General features: G+C 30.9%; 1 protein-coding gene across 3 annotated transcripts; it reads left to right on the top strand.

Moving 5' to 3' along the window:
- The first annotated feature begins 252 nt into the window (after positions 1 to 252).
- LOC114945982 (glycerophosphocholine phosphodiesterase GPCPD1) lies at positions 253 to 20,140 on the top strand. Of its 3 annotated transcripts, XM_085481472.1 has the most exons (15): positions 253 to 551; positions 8,864 to 8,978; positions 9,118 to 9,332; positions 9,585 to 9,754; positions 9,862 to 10,040; positions 10,218 to 10,355; positions 10,447 to 10,557; positions 12,235 to 12,388; positions 13,005 to 13,158; positions 13,333 to 13,558; positions 14,293 to 14,370; positions 15,392 to 15,547; positions 15,624 to 16,051; positions 16,152 to 16,287; positions 16,486 to 20,140. In XM_085481472.1, the coding sequence occupies exons 2-15, from the start codon at positions 8,940 to 8,942 to the stop codon at positions 16,708 to 16,710; spliced, it is 2,409 nt and encodes an 802-aa protein (XP_085337598.1). In that variant the 5' UTR covers positions 253 to 551; positions 8,864 to 8,939; the 3' UTR covers positions 16,711 to 20,140. The 3 variants fall into 3 exon arrangements, with proteins under 3 accessions (XP_085337598.1, XP_029178192.1, XP_029178193.1); XM_029322359.2 differs by lacking the exon at positions 14,293 to 14,370 and having other exon boundaries at positions 254 to 551; XM_029322360.2 differs by lacking the exons at positions 253 to 551; positions 14,293 to 14,370 and adding an exon at positions 7,362 to 7,454.
- Positions 20,141 to 20,173: the final 33 nt, after the last annotated feature.

Below are 20,173 nucleotides of genomic sequence, written 5' to 3'. Positions count from 1 at the left end.
TTTCTGACATTACAAAATATTCTCAATAATGAAACTTTTCATCGATATTGATCCAAATATCGAATGTTTAATTATAAGGTAGCAACATTACGGTCCAACAATAAAAGATATCCGTATAGTTCCACGAACATATATAGGGTGGCGCGATCGTTCTTGCGACACAATATTACCAACATCGTCACTCGTGTATATATAACGGGTAGTCGAAGAGAAGGGAAACCTAAGGAGAGAGCCAAGCATCTACCTAAGCCTAACGCGAGTGCAAAGCTAGTAGCTTTCGAGCATTCGCACACGTCGGAACGTACGTTCGAGCGATTATTTTCTCTCTTTCGTTTTCTCTCTTTTTCTTTTTCATTTTTTTTTTACATTCGCGATTTTCCCGGGGTAACGGATATTAAACCGGTTGAGTGAAACAAACCCGTTCCCGGAAAATAAAAACCCGTCCGTCAGCATCGACGCGATCGAGAAGGTGGCGATGATCGATAGTGTCGCGGACCGATGCACGATGCAGTCTAGCGGAAGTTAGCACGTGTGGAAAATTATTTCTGCAGGTGAGTATAACGGAAAAATGACAGCGTTTAACTATCGGACTAGTGGTTCAAACAGAGAAAATATTGATGCCTGAGAAAAACGAGATATATTAATATTCGAAAAATCGCGCGTTACTCACGGTAAACTTTTTCTTTACACATCTCTACAAATTATTTATTTTCTATTAGTTATTGTACATTTAATTTTTTGTCTTAATATTACATGCACTCACTGTACATGAACACTTGTTTAAATATTATTATTACATAAGTGACTGCATAAAAGCAAATTACATTTAAAGGCAATTATCTATTATTACAAGAATATTTTTTATAACAAAATATTAATAGTTATATGTTAAAGAATATATATAATATTATCCCTATATAAAAAAAGAACACCGAATGAGATGCTAATACTTGTAGCATTAAAGCCAATTTAATGCAATATAGAACGTGCACTCATGCAAAGTCAAGGTTCCGATTAACATTTTAACTGCACATAAGCCTCGATCAATTGAAAAAGATTGCCTATAAATTTTTATATATAGAGTGTTTAAAAAATGTTTTGCCACATTTCTTTCAATTCTACATTTCAAAATAAAAAAAAAATTGCATTTTTCCAAAGAAAAAAAATTTAGAAGTCATTATCAGTTCGAGCAATTTATTATATTTGTAAATTATTAAAAGCTTATCAATCCTCATAATTCCTTTATATTTAGAGGTAAATTATGTTTAAAAAAACGATTGAATTTAAAATTGCACGAAATATCGGCGTAAAAAAGAATTATCGCGTCCGTCGCATTAGTATGTCAATATGTTTCGAACGAGCAGTATGACGTATCATAAATAAGACACTTAAAGAGGGAACAAACTTTTCGGTCGATAGACTTTGAACTCTTACGAGGACGACGGGAAAATAGACTGTAGCTGATCCGCGTCACAAACAACTTTCCCGATTGCGCGTCATCTGACAATCACGATAATAATGCTTGACGTTTCTGAAATCTTGGCATGCGTCATTCACTTTCTCTTCATCACGAGATACACTTAAACAGTGCATTCGATAAATAAATATTCGCGCTTTTTTGCCAAAATTTTTGCTTAACGTAATCGATAAGAATCATGAAAAAATAGACTCAAGATTGAATTCCACATTTGAAATGACTAATTAATACCGATCTATTAGTTTTGGTACCAAAAATATTTATTTTTCTTCTCTTTAATCGTATCTTAATTAAAATGTTTTGTATGCATATATCTTTATGTAGATAAATACATATTCATCTAAAAAAATTAACAATATATGTATGTATAAATTATCAATTTAAGTAAAATATATAAAAATACATAAAAATAAATTATCAGTTTAATTATAATAAATTACTAAGCAAATTTCAATTACATAAGAAGCTTATGCGTTGAATTACATATAAATATTCAATTGTTTACTATGATACGATTAAAAGTAATAGAAATAAATATTTCTTTTTTGCTTTCACTAATTCAATTAAATTATAATTCTTTTCATGCTGATAAATCTATTTTAATTTTTATTTGAAAAATTATTCTTATATGTTATGATATTCTGAAATAAATTCATATTTTGTATCGTTTAAAAATTATAAACTAAGCTCGAGAAACGAATCGTATTTTTATCAATAAATAAATTAAATTTTGAAAATTTTGGAAAGATACAAATTATCGAATATATATCTAATAAGAAATTTTTTATTTAAAATAAAAGAGCACAATTTTTCTTCGATTCTGTCAATATCTTTTTACCTAATTTTACTTTTTCGATCTTTTCAAGCAAGATATATTATTCGTTTTCTTACATTTTCTCACGTACATCACAGCATGAATGCAAAAAAAGTCTTGAAAAGATTAACTGCTAAAGAAAGGAAATTATCAGCATAAAAAGATTAACTTGAAATTTTGGAAAATATTTTTGTGTCGAAATATTTTTGCTAAAAAAAGAAAGAAAAACATATTCTTCTCTAAAAGAATTTCTATAGCGTCGAAGGTATTAGAAAATGTCAAAAAACAAATTTAAATATGAATAGAAACAGTGTCTAAAAATAAAAGACATAAATCTTCACAGCCATGTTAAACTTGTATAGCAGAGAGCAGACGAAATTGTTTACTTATATGAAAAAAGGGTCTTCAAATTTTTGAGTAAGATTTATACGTCATTTGCAATTACTTTCATCTTTTATGTCAATTGCTATTATGATACGTATTTATTTGAGTTTAATATAATGTTTTGAAAGATCGCTTTGAAAGATTTTCTTTTGAGAAATTTTTATATTAATTAATATATACGATGAAATTATGATGTTCCGATTAGCGCAAAATAATAATATAATATTAAAATGTAATTAAATAATACAAGGGAGAAAAAGAGCTTTAGGAGCGCAGATTATTACGTTATTGCAATTTACATTGTAATTTTCAATCTCCAAGATTTTAAAGTTTTAAATTATTTAGTAGAGAGAGAAGCAGAGGATAACACTTTAATAATTTAAAGCTACGTAACGAAAATGTGGAAAGACTAAACTGAACGGATATAATAAGCCGTTTTAAAATTCTGCTTGCATGAATATAATATGTTTTACATTGGTTACATATATAACACACATAGTACACAGATATAGTTACCCTAAATTAACATAATTAATTCTTCAAAAAATATGACAAAAACATACCTTATTACGGCCAACAGATCTGGTGAAAATGCTGAAAATTCGATCACGAGACTTCACTCCTTGCTAATTATATATAAATAGCGAGCGAAATATAAACCGCGGATACACGTGCCAATGTTTTTCTCGTCGACATTTTGATTAGTAGTTAGGTAGATATGAACCAAAAATATCTTAGAAAATCTCAGGAAATTCTACGTTACAAATAATTCAATATAAGCGAGCTTCTTGTAAATAAAAAATAAAAATTTAAATTTCTTAATTGGATTTTCGCGGTTTTAAATTTAACGAAATTTTTTTGTTATTTTAATTTAGAAAACATCGATAAATACAAAAAAAATTTTAAATATTTTTTTACCATATAAATGACATCTTGCACATATAAACAAAATCAAGTATATACATGTGATAAATTCGATTTTTCTAATTATGTTTAATTAATAATTAAATTAATTAGTAATACGGTAATCATATCGTCAGTCGTTAACAATATATTAACATATCAAAAATATAATTAAATATATTTATTTGCTGTCGAACTGTTGTATGCAATATTATAAAATATCTGACGTGTTCTTTATATAACTCGTTAGTAGAATTTACAAAAAATATACGACTTCGACATGACGTCTTTGCAATTAATCCGATACTCCTGACGTAAAACCGATACACGTAACAGCACGATAGTAGTGTTGTTAGAATGTGTCATGATAAAATCCGTGAATTATGATAAATTATTTCACTGCCTTAAACGTAATCAATCGCGATAAATTGTGATGTCATGTAAACAGGCATTCTGTAAGAACATGGCAACAATAATGATTTACAGAGAAATCAATTTACTAGAATTGCTTTTTAATAATGGTGCAATATTTTGAAAACGCTCAAAAATCACATATGATCTTGAAATATCAATCTCAATCATATGATAAATATTGCAGATATTAATATTCAAACAGAGTATAGAAAATACGATAAATATATGAAATATTCCTCACTACATCTCATTTTTTAACTTGTTTTCATATTACATTTTTATATTTTTTATATTTATATCCCAAAAATTTTATAAAAATAAAGAATCAAAATATTTATAATATATTTATAAATTCAAATAAGGATATTTAGAATAGAAAAAACATGTACAATATGCATTATGATAAAAAAGTAAATAAAAAATATTTTTTGCGTATTATTTCGATGTTCCTAATATTATTTAAAACGTAAAAGTACGTCGAATATTGTAGTATATCCTCTTTAAAAATTCTCTCGGTTGATTGTCACATGGCAGGGAAATTTCCGGAAGGAATTTCTAATCTTTCCAGAAAATTGTTTCGCAAACATTTCGCCGTGTCATCTCCCACAACATGTCTCCTCTTCATGTCACTTTTGATTAAAACTCTTTTTTTATAGTGTGCGTATTATTTCTATAACTGTATTTTGCTCCGATTTATCCGACATTTACGGTTTAGAATTTTAATTTCGAACTGCTCGTAACGTGTCACGCTTACACACGACAAATGAACTTTGGTTAATATACGTTTCTCATGCATTGCAAATATTTATCGGCAAATATATTTTTACATCACAGACTAATAGCGATTGCTATTATTAACGTCTAGCGAGAGATGATTTTTTCACAGAAAAGGAAATGTATAAAAATGTGGGTAATACGAAGGAGAGCTTCTTCTCCGATTTTGCGAAAATTTTACAATATTATGGTTTACAATAAAATTGTTACTCTTAAGTAGGAAAAAAGTAAGAGAAAAGTTATAACGAGTCCGCCTCACTTTTTGCAAAGGGGAGAACGGATTTTAATTTACAGTATTTACATACAAAAATATACAATATTGTAAAGTTTTCACCAAATCGAAGATGATTTTCATTGCACAAAATTATTACCCAAAATTAAAGTAAAAATTGATATGAGACTCACTGATGATGCGCAGTGGCACGCAGTGTAAACTGTGTTGTAATCTATGTTGTAACCTGTAAAAAGATACAAGGAAATTATAATATATATAGTATACATTATAATACAATATAATATACACATAATATTAATAGTTGAAATTTAAAATAATTAAAATGTTTCATAAAATAAAATAATTATATTAAATTTAATAGTAAAAATAGTAACAAGATAAATAATAAATAAATTACCATGTAGTTGTTCCGCTGTTGCCCGATGCCGCCCTGGGCCTCCTCCTCCTCTCGTAGAAGCACTTACACTTCGAAACACTTACACTCGCGTTACTTTTTTCGTTCGCGACGCGGACTTTTAGTTATCACATTTTCGACGCATTAAAACGCGAGAATATCACGGGAGCTTTTATTCTCGTGCGCGAATAAACCCGATGCCGCCTTTTTCAAGGCCCACTTTTCGGAGGGCCTTATCGAACGACGACGACGACTTCCTCGCGACGTACTCAGGAGTCGTCGATATTCTCGAATTGGCGAACATAAATAAAATAAAATATGGCGACAAAACCGTAGTCGTAGGCGACCTACGATTTTTCGGCAAATTTATGCTAAATCGTCGCGTGACGATATACTTTGACACGATGATGCGAAAGTACGAGCGGAACCGCGTGATCGACTGCTTAGAATCGCTCGACAACGTCGAAAAACTTCGGAAATTTTGCCGCCAAAAGCGCCCGGTGAATATCTCGCGATCCGCCCTCGTGAACTCGCGCGCGCAAACTTTTGGCGGGTCGAGCTGTGACGTTGCGCCAAGAATGCGAGGAACGAAGTGAAGGTGAGCGAGATTCGCGACCGACGCGAATTGCGGTTATGATGTCGATACACGCGACGCGATCGGATTTATACGGATATATCGGGTTATACAATTAACGGATTGTACAATTAATCGGATCATACAAGAATTAACGACGTAAAGACACTATAATAATTAGTACTCACGCTCGTAGACTTTCGCGGACCGACGATATGAACGCTCGAATCTTGATGGCGAAAGTGTACCATAGAGAGCAGCAGCATTCGAGATTGTGTTCGAAAATTCGTACCTCAAACTTCAGAATTTGATCGACCAATCGGAAACCGCGGATCTCTTTGTCCTGATTGGTCAATCGAGCGCTTCATCTTAGATGATTAAATTTCCGAACACAATCTAGAATGCCTTTTTAGAAATGTTTTTACTTGTATTTATTGATAGAACAATGATAATTATCAATAGAAGAATTTCGAAGGAATTTATGCATTTTTGCAATAATGTACGTCGGACCTCAAAAACCGAAACATGAAACATTCGCATATTAAGTGCTGAATATGTGAAATATAAATATAGATTGTAATAATATCGCGATATCGTAAATATATGCACGAGTCGCTTGGAAAAAGCAAATATGTAATAATATTACATTCGATATCATTGACCATTTCACATATATATATATATATATATATATATATATATATATATATATATATAAAAATGTTGCATATTCGAATAAGAAAATACGATCAATATATACATATATATATATATATATATATATATATATATATATATATATATATATGTGTATGTATATATGTATGTATTGAGCGTATTTTTTTATTTGAATATGCAACATTATTAGTCACTTCTCTTCCCTAAATTAAAAAGAAATTATTGTCTAATAAATTATTATAAAGCAACAGTCTCAAAACTAATTTCGCGTCTTTTTTCTTCAATCATATACATATACATTTGAAATGCACTTTATTGTAACCGAAAAGATCTAAAAATCTAAAAATTTACAAAAGAAAATAAAATAAAATTATAAAATATCTCTATAATAAAATTGCAGAGAATTACAACGAAACAAAAAAGGCGCACTCTGGCGGTGCGTGGGTGCAATCAATTTTGGCGCGGACAGAAAAATATCCCGAGGCACGCTCTTCTATATCTTATAGCTAGTCTATGGACGAAGCGAGCGAACTGTCACCTGTCACTATCGTGTTGCGTCGTCAATCGTCATCGCGGTGCATTTTGGTGCATTTTCGCGTCGCGCGTGTATGCGGTCTTGCGTGTTCATAACGTCGAAGCGAAAATTACGGTGACGATTATGTCGAGTCTCCCGAAGAATCCGGAACGACCTCCGCAATCGTTCATTAAATAACGCGAGCTGCCGGACAAAGTGGAGGGCCGGATTAAAGCTGTAGCCGAGAAACTCTCGGAACGAGATCGTCCGAGTCGAGACGTCGCCTCCACATCGTAAGTAATCTCCTTCGCGTTATTAGAAGAAAAAAAATCGTATCAAGAGAGAAAACTACCCCGTACTACTAGTACTAGTCAAAAATCTGATCTACGAAAATGTTTAAGTTCGTCGTGAAATTCTACGATTCTACGGGACGCTGTTTACAAACTACTGTATGATGGGACGTTGCTGTTTGCAATCGTTCTTGCAGAGTGAAAAATATTCAAAGAGAACTATCTTTGTTTACGAAGGAACAATCTTGGCACATGGATGTTTCTCTCCGTTCGCTCTCGATTAATTTATCGCGTTTTTGCCATTTTTCAACTCGTATCTCCCGTGTGTATTTTATATAGTCGTGCCATCGCGTGTTGAAAATGTCGAAACCGACATCGATCTGCACTATGTATTATGACGAGCTATTAGAATCGTACACATTGTACGTCGCGTAGGACGATATAAACATACTTTATGTCGCGATGAAAAAAAGATTCTCTCGACAGCCACGTCAGTATGTGTCAATGACACTTCTCTCTACTGTGTACGAGATACAAAGCGAAACTGCGTTATTTATATTCCAAAAATTCACAAACAATAATTTTAAAAATACATATATCGCCATGCTATTTGTGGTTTTAGATCATTTTATAAATATAACATCTTATTTGTTCCATCTTAAAATACATTTAATTATATAGGTTTATATTTTACGTAGCTTTATCTTGGTTGAATAATTTGCAAAGCAAACATCAATGGAATCTATAGATGGAAAAATAGACTGAAATCTTATCATAGTTATATTCTTGATGACGCATCATAAAATGTTTATGTACTTGATTATACATGCTGATATATGTATATTTAATGTAGAGATTTATACTGTAAAGATTTATTTTTCACATAATCCTTAGACTTCTGATGAATATGTATTATATGTTTTATATTCATAAATTCTTGTTTGCAAAAGATATTTTATGCTTTAATGTACAAGATATATTGTAAATAGTTCAATAAGAGGATAGAATTTTCTATAAAAATATAACAAAGAACACAAAATAATCCTTTCTATCTTTTATTGCAATAAAAGATTATATTGCTGTTACTCAAATTAACTAACAATAAGAAAAATAGGCTTGCATTCTAGCTTTCTATCTTTACCAAGTTCTTCACAAGATGGAATGAATAATCCACAGTTTGAATAATTGTGTGAAAGATATTAAATCAAACAACTGAAATAAATAATTAACAAAATATGTTAAAAGAGTTTAATATTATACTTGGAGATTGATAACCAAATATTATTGAAGTAGTTTGCAATAAATCTTACAGTTAATAATCTCAATTTTCAACATATCTAAAAATATAAAAAATTGAAGATACATGATCCTAAGAAAAGATCATATTATGATATTTATATTATGATTTTTAGATTAAATAAACAAGGAGAATATCAAGTATTACGTAAATCTAACAACACCGAAGTGGCGGCCGTACAAAGTTCCGATATGAAGGGATCTAAAAGAGATTGGATTTTTAGAGTCCAGGTAATTTACAAATACTGTAACTTATTTATTACATCTTTGTAAATATTAAGAGCATTTTTAATTAAAGAAAAAAAAACGGGAAAAATTGAAAACACATTTGACTTGCATCTACTAATTATAATTTGCTTTAAATTTAAAGGTGTACAACCTGGAAAAAAATGAAGTTGTTTATGTAGTTGGAAATCTGCCTGAATTGGGTGCCTGGAATCATAACCAGGCTGTTCTGATGTCACAGGAGCATTGCAGTCGCAGGGAATCTCCTGCACTGTTTGATAATAATAGCAGTGGAGATTTCTATAATGATGATAGGTGTGAAAGCAATGCAACTGACAGTGTATCTGACAGTGAAGGAGAGTAAGTATATACATATAATATATGCTACATGATGAGACACATCGTTTCTCTTCTTATAGCGAAAATTGACATTTTCTTTGTTGTCAAACTTTAATTTTTCTTGTTTTTATTCCCTAAACTTATATTGAACATAGTATTAATGCCTAAAAAAACAACCAATTTTATTCTGTAATTTGGAAATAAAAAATTTAATGTTTTAATTATATGATAAAGATTTAATATTTGTATATTTACATTTAATAAAAATTTCAGAAATGGACGAATATTCTCGCAAAAGGTTTCTCTTCCCATCGATGTTAATATCGAATTCCGATATTTTATAGCTGTCGTCTGTCAATCAAATGGCACTAAAAATTCAGCTAAAACTCTAATTATTCGCAGATGGGAAACTCATATGATACCAAGATTAATTAGAAAAAATAGTATGTATTGATTAATATTTTTTTTGAATAATTTATATATAATTAAAGTATGTTAATTTTGAACACACATGAACGATGAATATAATCAAACAATTTCTGTTTTATAGTACCAAGCAATTTTGATAATGACATATTACCAGACCCTGACAAATTTGGCTATCACAATAATTACAACAAGATTGAACGAGGTTGGCTAACAGATGAAACTGTGATACAATTTAAACTTTTTAACAATCCTATTAAACTCTGGAAGCATCGACTTCAAAATAGAAAAGTTCATATTAAGGTATCTTATAAATTTATTTATTTGTCCTAATGTATTTCTCTATTCTTTTTTCTATCTTATTTTTTTTATATTTTATAATTTTAAAGGATACTTAATTATTTATTTTTAATACATAAATATATTAAAGTTTTTTTTGCGACATTTTGTTTTTAAATCAAATAATATGTTGTATTACAGATGACACCTGTAAATCTAGTTAGACACAATTCCTTAGAATTGCAACAGTTTGGGGGCGACTGTGTAGACGATAGTCTTTCTATGGATACCCAAGATATTGTCGATCAACCTGCCTTTACCAGTATTACAGAAATTGCTGTATGTATAAAATCTCAAAAATATCTTTCTGCATTGTTCTTATTATTAATGAATAAAATTGTAATAACATAAATGATATATACGTTTCCAGGTGATGAACGAGGAAGAGGCCAGATTCAAGTCCCAGGAGCAATTCGGCCGTCCTTACAATGAAGATGAATTTTTAATCTTCAACGTTGCCGTTCGGTATCCTGAAACAATCGTAAGTTGCCGCGTAAAAGATCTTTGCATTAGGGCATCATTTACTATACACAGTTTGTATGTGAAAATTATTGGCTAGAATTTATTGCTTGCATTGCTTGCGATTTGAGCTACAAATCAACAAAGTATCAATTTTTGCGTTTATATCTGTCTCTTCGATACTCAGACAACCATATATTCGATTCCATAACAAAATCAAAAATATGTACCCTCAATCTGATCTTTTGTACAAAATTTGTTTACTTATACTCCATTTTTCGAGGAAATTCATATTCACGATTACAGAAAGAAAGAGTAAGAAAATCGTTGGCACGACAGAGCAATAAATTACTGGTTAATGATGGACTCACGAAACGAATTGAGTACACTAAGAATACCCATTGACCATACCATATGAGTTTTCAGTAGACCACGAGTAGGCCGGCCACGTCTCGCGCGACTTATTCAAATTACTTGATAAACGATAATTAAACTTGTCCAGCAGCTATCTCCCTCGGAAATGCCAGCAGCGATGTGCTCGCGGTGTCCGGTCACGAAGAACACGAAGACGACCTGTTCAACTTGTACAAAAGCAAGACCTCTGGTGCAAATGAGGATGCTAACATACAATCTGGTGTATTGATGCTAAAAAGCATCGTCTACCACTTTACATCTGTGTCACATGACATCACACAGAGATATGATGGTTTTGATTGTCGTTCATCCTACCAGACCCATCCTTCTGGCTGGTCTCTCGTAAATCATCACGCATTTTTTTTTCTTGCCTGAAATTGAGACTATGTATTGTCACGTTGTATCGACAAATGGAGTTTACGCTCGTTTGTGTTCGAGCTCCAGACAATTCATTTGTCTAATAGTCATGATTTACGCAAGTTGCGCAGCCGTTCCGTAAACTCCTAAAACCGTTGCGATATCAACGCTATCACATCTCATATCCATCTGTGTGCGTCGAAAATGGTGAGATTCCCATCACTCCTATATCCTTTTAGTATTACTACTAATATTTTCTAGCTCTGACCGACTTCTTCTTCGTACCGTACGTGCCACCGCTGCGCGGCCAATGCCAGAATCTATGCTGTCAGAATCTCTTCTGAATCCGAATCGCAAACGTTGCTGACTCGCTCTTTCTAATCTGTTATTTCTATCTCCATTTCACTCTCTCGAAATTTAATACTTAAATAATCTCGGCAGGTGTTGTGGGGTAACGCGTCATCAACGGCGGTGTACAACATTTGCCAATTTTTGATCCGATTCATTAGCCAGAAATTTGTTGCTCTTGTGCCTACCAACAATTCTATAATCTTCCAAATTTTCACTTATCGTGAGCTATATAAATAAAGGAAGCTTTAGGCAATTTAGTTTATCTATCTAATCTAATATCATCTAATATCATTTGATTAAAAAATATTCGCGAGCTAGCGTGTTATTATAAACGTTTCGGAAAATCAAATACAAATCGTTTGTTGTGGCAAAGAATAAAACAAAATTCTTAATTCAAATAATATAAATAAACCATTATTCTTATTTGTTTAATGTCCTTAATTACAGGACGTATGATATTAATATTGACGCAAGCACGAAAAATGGATGAGCTAAAATTGTATTGAAAGGAACATTGGTGTTGTTCAAAGTGTGCTAGGGTCTTTTCGATGAAGCATTAAGTAGATTTTTTTTCCAGGCATACTTAGTGGACTACTACGTGTACAGCTCAAGATGTTTCCCAGGAGAACCACCAAATCACATTGGTTTCAGCTATATCCTGCCTAGTACTTTACAACCCAGTGTTGGACTTCTTACAGTACCAATTACTAGTACAAAACACAGACCCATCGGTAAGTATGTGAATACTGTAGGAAAAATACATGTAGGAGATCTTTATTTAATTTTTTATTTAAAATTGAATAACACTTAGTAACAAATTTGTGTAATTAAAGAATAAATTTTTGGATATATAAGAATGTCTCATACAAAATTTTTTTAAATCTAATTTTGAGTTGATTTTTTCAATGAAAATATCTCAGAAAACTTTTGTTTTTATGCAAGTTTTAATTTCATCTGAAATTAACTGGAGAATTAAGTTTATTAATCATTTAACATACACAAAGTATGCTTTGAGAAAGATCTTTTTTTTCAATACGTGTAACTCAGAAGTTATACATGCCTCGATATTTTTGTTAAGAAAAAATGATCTCCAAACTGGTCAGAGAATCAATTATTAAAATATAATAAATTTAGGATACTTTATACAATATATATTACACATTCAGTCTTTATTTTTAAACCACAAGATGATATTGAAACTATTGATTGCTTATAAAAGTTTACTAAAAATAACTGATTAAATTTAAATAGTCACAATCTATTGATTCGCAATCGATTAAATTTTTATGTAAATATGGTAATCTTTTGTAGATACTTATAAACATTATTTTTTCTTACATTATATAGGACAATTAACAGTGGAGTATGTCGTCATAAAACCAATTCCGGATTATCCATGGGACACAAGTATTTCGTATGCAAAACATTGGGAACAACAATGGTCAGGCTTGGATGTAGGACATAGAGGACTTGGCACATCTTTCAAATTTGAAATGAAGAAGTGAGTTGATTTATATTATTTATATATATATATATATATATATATATATATATATATATATATATATATATACACATAAACTACTTACTTGCGATATGTTACACATAAATTATATAAATTTGTAAGAAATTTCTTTTTTAGACATTGTGTATTTAATTTGGTATATCTTTACAGCTGCGCCAACGTACGCGAAAACACGATCGCGTCCCTGAAAACTGCGTCGTATCATGGTGCAGATATGGTCGAGTTTGATGTTCAATTATCGAAGGATCTTATACCTGTGATTTACCACGACTTTTATGTATCCATCTCGATGAAACGTAAGAAGCAGATAGAGGCTATGGATATGTTGGAAATACCCGTTAAGGATCTTACTTTGGAGCAGTTACATCTACTCAAGGTATCGATTAGTCACGATGATTTATCTTATGTCTCTTATGTCATGCATTTTCATTTCTTGCATATATGAACCTACATATGTATATATATATATATTTATTTATTTATTTATTTATTTTTAAATTTATATATTTTGTGTATACACATAATATATATATATTTACAATTAATGTATAGCAATTGATAATTACGATTTACAGATTTATCTTCAGTTTTTTATTGTGAATTTGAGAAATTTTTAAAAATTAATATTATGAAACTAATAAAAAAAAGAATATGTTGAAAAATTTCTTACTTCTTATGTACTATTATATTTAAAAAACACTAATAACGAAAATACGTGTGATAAATCGACTTTTAAAAATTACGCACTAAATAGGAAACATTTATAACTTTTTTATATCGTAATTATCTATGATTATGTGAATCTTTGAATTCTTGAAAGTTTAAAATTATGTTTTTATTGTTTACCGATCTTTCGCTAGTTTAATGAAAGGATGCATTTATTACAATTGATATGATATGTATAATATTATAAGGCGACGTAATATGTTTCAACGGGAATGTTTTACGTATCAATGTTTTGCTTTTTGCAGTCCTTATTCTTTTCTTAAGAAAGGAAAAGTATTGCTACACAAGAGTATGTCGTACGTAAACGTTCATAAGCTCTTGCATTCAAACATTTGAAAATAACATGCTCTTTTGACATGCTCTGGATTTTTTAATATTTAACAGGATTATTGTTACCCGGCGGACTCGTTGGGTAAGATGCTCTATTTCATTGATAAAGCTGAACAGAGGGTTAACAAACTGGTGAGCTTTCACAGTGCTTGCGCCGGTTAATTTGTCGCTAAAAGCATATAACAACCAATATGCTTATCCGATTTGCATGCTTTCTTTGTAAATGCTATCAAAAGCGACTGAGTCCATGATATTGAATCATAATATTGATTATCGCTACTGTAAAAATAAACAATTTTCTTTTTCACTATGCAATCACAGCGCTTTTCTTAAAAGAGCTGAATGTTCATCTTAATAAATTTCTCTTTCTCTCTGAAAGCGATATGCAATAATCAAACTGCGATAAATTTATACCTAAAAGCAGTCTACTTGAAAAATTTATATGACTCGATAAGATAATATATTTATACTTTTAATAAGAAAATTAATTAAATTTGAGCTCCACGATTAGTTTTACATTTACTGAATTTTATTTTTGTCGAATTGTGCTCCCAAAAAGATATATTTGAGATATATTTGATAAACATTCAGTCAAATAGCTTGTAGCTATTAAAATTGTACAAAGATAAATATGGCTAAAATAACATTCACAAACTTGCTTTTCCAATGTCTCTGACATTTTATATCATTAGTAAAATCGATAATCACCAGTTTCACACCCTCTTCATCTACGACTTTACGCAATTGCTTATAACTTCAAAATTTAAAAATATGAGAAGAATTTCAGAAGCTTTCATAATTCATTAATTTTTGTGACGAGTCGAAACATTTTTAAAATATGTCTTCGAAAACTACTCTGAGATGAAAATATATTAATAGTTTTTTTCACAATTGTTTTCTTACAGCTGAATTCCACAATATTTCTGACATCTTTTATAGTTTAGTTTAATCATAGCGTGCGCGACTATTATGTCAATAAACGGCACAAAATTGTAAGATATGCAATTCACATAAAATCAGTACTGTTTGTTTTGTCTTGCTTTGAACATTTATTACGTCGATGATGATTAATCTTTACAACTTTCTCAATTCTTTTGCGTTTCAATATGTGTCATGACGGGTTTATTTTATTAACGAAAATTCTTTTCCACAGGTTTATCACGTTGCTGAAGGCCGTGAGAAGAATCCAAGATTCTTCGATGAGGATTTGGAAGATCATCAGCCCTTCCCTACGTTACAAACCGTGCTTCAGGAATTGGAACAGCACGTTGGATGCAACATCGAAATTAAGTGGACCATGCAATTGAAAGTGAGAATAATTTGATATTATACTGCATTTTTTTCTAATAGCGAAACGTAAATTAAAATTTTTTATCATTATATAGGACGGCACTTTCGAGCTTAACCATCCTTTTGATCTCAACATATATCTGGATATCATTTTGAAAGTGGTATTGGAATATGGAGGTGATCGAAAAATTGTGTTTTCCTCTTTCAATCCGGATATTTGCGCCATGATCCGTCTCAAGCAAAATAAATATCCAGTAGTATTTCTAACACAAGGAGTTACACTGAAATACCCCACTTACCACGATCCGAGATGTCAGACGATACCGATGGCTATGAGACATGCGTTGGCCGCAGACATTTTAGGAATTAACGTTCACACAGAAGACATTCTTCGAGATCCGTCTCAAGTCAAGTTAGTCAAGGACGCGGGTTTAATAATCTTTTGTTGGGGCGATGATAACAACGATAAGGCCACTATCCAGCATCTAAAGAAACTCGGTTTACACGCAGTCATATACGATAAGTAAGTAATTTGATAAGCTGATAATTTGATCAGAAACTAAAAGACAATTTTTTTTAATTTAAGGAATATTTCAAAATATTTATTTGATAACTGTTTTTAGAATCGATGAGTATAACGCAAAAGAAGTGAAGGAAAGTATATTTTTGGTTAATGCTAGAGAAAGCCAGAAGGAGCTGATAGCCTTGGCACATTGCAGTCAAACACCACAAATCTCTGCTCCCCTGAACACAGAGAAGGTTATTTTATATAATTTTATTTTTTATTTTTATTTTCCATTTTGCATCAATATTTATTAGATTTAAGGCTAAATATATCATTTCTAAGAAATGATATCCCTTGAAAGATAATGAATGAGATATAAAAAATATAGATTCACAAATAATATTTATAATATTAAAAATAGAATAAAAAATGATATATTGATAAAATTTTAGGAGTATTACTTGGACCGACCATCGACAACTACATCGCTCGCAAAGAACAACGTCGACGGCGAGAGTATATATTCCGTACCGACCGACTGCGAAGAGAATGGGGAAATCAACGAGATAACCAAGGATTTTAGTACCTGTGCAAATACTTTCGGCAATTCGGCAGTGAATACGAAAAACATCTCCGAAATTTATGAAGAGGATGAGACGGCAAAGGATTGCCTTTGATGCTTTTCTTTCAAGAAGCCCTTGTGAATTTGATAAAGACGTATCACTAAAAGGAAGAGTGATGGGATGCGATAACAAAAAAGAAAACTTGTTTTCTCATTTATGATGCGCTATATTTGTAGCTGTTAAGCCAAAATATTGCCGATGATTGTTGTTACTTTAAAGTATAATGTGCGATAGTACAATACGCGAAGAAAATTGGCCGATTTACTTCTTTTACGATGCGTATTATTCCTTCAATCGGTCCATTTTTCTCGCGCATTGTACAGCGTGTGTCGGAAAAGTTTTTTAATCGAATTTTTTTAACATTGGGATCGATATTTTTTTAGCAAATATAATTTTCGGTATTCATAAATATACTATTCGATTTATTCGTCGAAAAGTACAATTCTCAATCTAAATACAAAAGATATTTAACAATTTCGAAATCTTAACCAAATCTGAGCTTTAAAGACTTTAGATGTGCAAAAATTTAAACATTTTATTTTCTATCAGATTCAAAAATTGAAATTAAGCATTTACAGAAATATAATTAAGCACCGATTTAGGAATTTAAGAAATTAGCAATTTGAGGATCCGAATACTTAAAAGCGTAGAAATTTAAGAATTTAAAAATATAGTTTTATTAATATATAGTTTATCAATTATCAGAGGAATAAATTAGATTAGTTTCCTTATAGTAAAAATCGAATGCATATTTGCCAGCAGTATTGTTTTATATACATCTTAATACTTTCTAACAAGGATCTCCCAAATGCTAATGAATCCGACGCAGGCTGTAGACGATTCTAACTCCCGCAAATCCACACTTGTGACAGGTAGCTGGCGCGGAAGTTAGGTTTTTAGTACAAATGTCTTCAGATATATATCTTTATTTAGAATTGGGAAGAGAAAAAAAACATTCACTTCCTCCGTATTTCTTCCGCACTATCGCGATTCAAATATTGTAACACAAATCGAGAAAAAAATAGATAAAAAAAGAGCAAGTCGCTTGTACTGTATGAGCGCGCAATGCCACTAGTTGATATACTTTTTACGAGCTGTCGAACGAAAAAAAAGATGCGAAGGCAAGAGCGAACGATTGCGCCTCACCTTTTTAAATTGCCTTTTCGACAGCTGCATCTCACATTTTAAAATCGTAAGATAAACTATTTTTAATAGCGGAAACGTTACTACAGTTTTAAGGCTCCATTTTGCAAAACTGCAAAAATAGACTATCAAAATTTTGCGCTTTACTCTGGAACATATTGCGTACCGCCTTGTAACGCCTCCGCTAATTTAGTAGTCAGATATTACGTAGGACAGGTATTACTTCATCTTCATTTATTTATATCATTTAACAACGCGTGTTATTCGATCAGTATGAGCACGATTGAAGAAAATAAAGAAAAATCTTTTAAAAAACACGCACGATTTTTTTGTCATTTTTAGCATTGACGAGTGCTCGTTCTGATTAATTTTATAACATTGCTGCGAATTATTTGCAGTCTTTCCGTGATGTAAATCGCGAACTCTACTATTCGTCGTGTCGAGTATCGGTAACTGGCGAATTTTAAGACTCCAAAACAGCCCTGTACCAAGTGCGATCGAAAGCGTTGAACGCAAAGCATTCATTTTTTATAGAAACAGTTTCTCAATTGCACTATACTCCTCAAAAAAATGGGAAATAATGCTAACCCTTCAACCGATAGCTTTGTCCATCTGCCGATGAAAGCGAGCCAAGCTCGTTGCACCGTCCGCTTCAATTTTTGATATCACAATAATTCGCATCTTTCATTAAGACAGACGAACTGTTTCGTCGTGGATAAATGAAAGATCGACACTTTGCGCTTGGGAATGCACAAAGACTCAGAATGTTATTAATTGGACAGATTATCGTTGCAAGATATTTATTGCGTGACGCGATTAAAGATTTATATCTCTTTATATACACAGATTAAGAAAATATAAGTTGATAAGATTAGATTACTTTTGAATCTTTGGAAACAATGAAATTCAAATTATCTATTAAATTCTCTCTGATACTCAAACAAAATAAATTAAGATATCTAAATATCAAGTAAACAAGCATAAGGAACAATTTTGCTGACTAATTTCGCAAAAGTAGAGAGAATTTATATTAAGTTTAAAAATAATTATACAAAAAAAAGGAAAATGTATATAATCTAATTGTTATTGGAATAAAATATTTTAATATTATGTATGTGTATACGTAGTATAATATGTTATACTGTTATAAGTTAATAATATATCTGCTATGTATTATTATAGCATTGTAACAATAATAATACTATTGTAATATACCGAGATTAAGTTGACGATTCACAGCGCAAAGGGTTGGTCTATCGGTTGAGGGGAGTTCATGAGAGAGGTTCACATATACACAGAGGTACAAGCAGCGCGAATAGCTTTCTAAAATTTTTCACGAGAAAAAAAAATGATGCGTGCCGTATTGTCGTAGTAAAAAGTACCAGCTATGGAGCGATTGTATCAATCGTCGAAATAATGTACAGTACATTTGTTGACAGATAATAGCAAATATACATAATCTATACGTTATTACGAGAGATTGTGTCGCTACGTTATTAAGACAGAGGACGTGTAGTTATTCTTTTATTTTTCAATCAAATTTCGCATCTTTTTAAAATCGTAAATGGTATCGCAATAAGTGGATGTCGCCGGAAAAAGTTTTTTTTCGGCGATAGAATTAAATTGTTAAAATGAAATTAGAAAGCTGACCACATGCAAGTTGAAAAAAAATCGATAGAATTCAGATTTCATTAATATGTAATAATTATTTTTTTATAGATAAAATAGCAAAACGATTACTACATATTAATAATAGTATGATATGTATATTATTAACGTTACAATAAGCGCAAACAACAAAAGGTTCGTTTCAGGAGAGGCTCAGAACTTAAATCTTATATTTATATGTTAAATATGCAGCATATAAACGACAAAATACATATTTTATACACGTAATTAAATCTGTGTGTTAAAATAAAAAATTATTCTCATTTAATTGAAACTTTTTTACAAATTTTGCTTGAAATGGAAATTTTTAAAGTTGATACTTGATTAAATTAAAAAAAACACATATATACATAAAATACATATATTCAAAAGAAATAAAAAACCAATTTTTTTCTTATATTATTATTAGCCATATGTGATGTTTAAGTACTGAGTAACTCCACATGCACATTAATTAGCGAACTATTAAACAAAATTGCAGAGCCGACTTATTGCGGCTAAAGTGTTTCGATTTTTCCGAGTTGTTTAACTGATAAACTATAATTAAGATTTCTAATAACACTTATCTATATTACCACTTTTATCTTATTGTTTACGTTACATATATGCAAGGCTCGAGAGAAGAATTGAAATTGTTTATTCTTACCGAAATAATAAAGAATTTGTATCGTCATTATGCCTGTCGCAGATTGATGGCCATTCTAAA

This window comes from Nylanderia fulva, unplaced genomic scaffold, assembly GCF_048542155.1.
Source record: "Nylanderia fulva isolate GAGA-0341 unplaced genomic scaffold, ASM4854215v1 Scaffold18, whole genome shotgun sequence".
NCBI classification, from domain to species: Eukaryota; Metazoa; Arthropoda; class Insecta; order Hymenoptera; family Formicidae; genus Nylanderia; species Nylanderia fulva.
The sequence above is the reverse complement of the archived record's forward strand: the minus strand, read 5'-3'. Positions and strand labels throughout refer to the sequence as shown.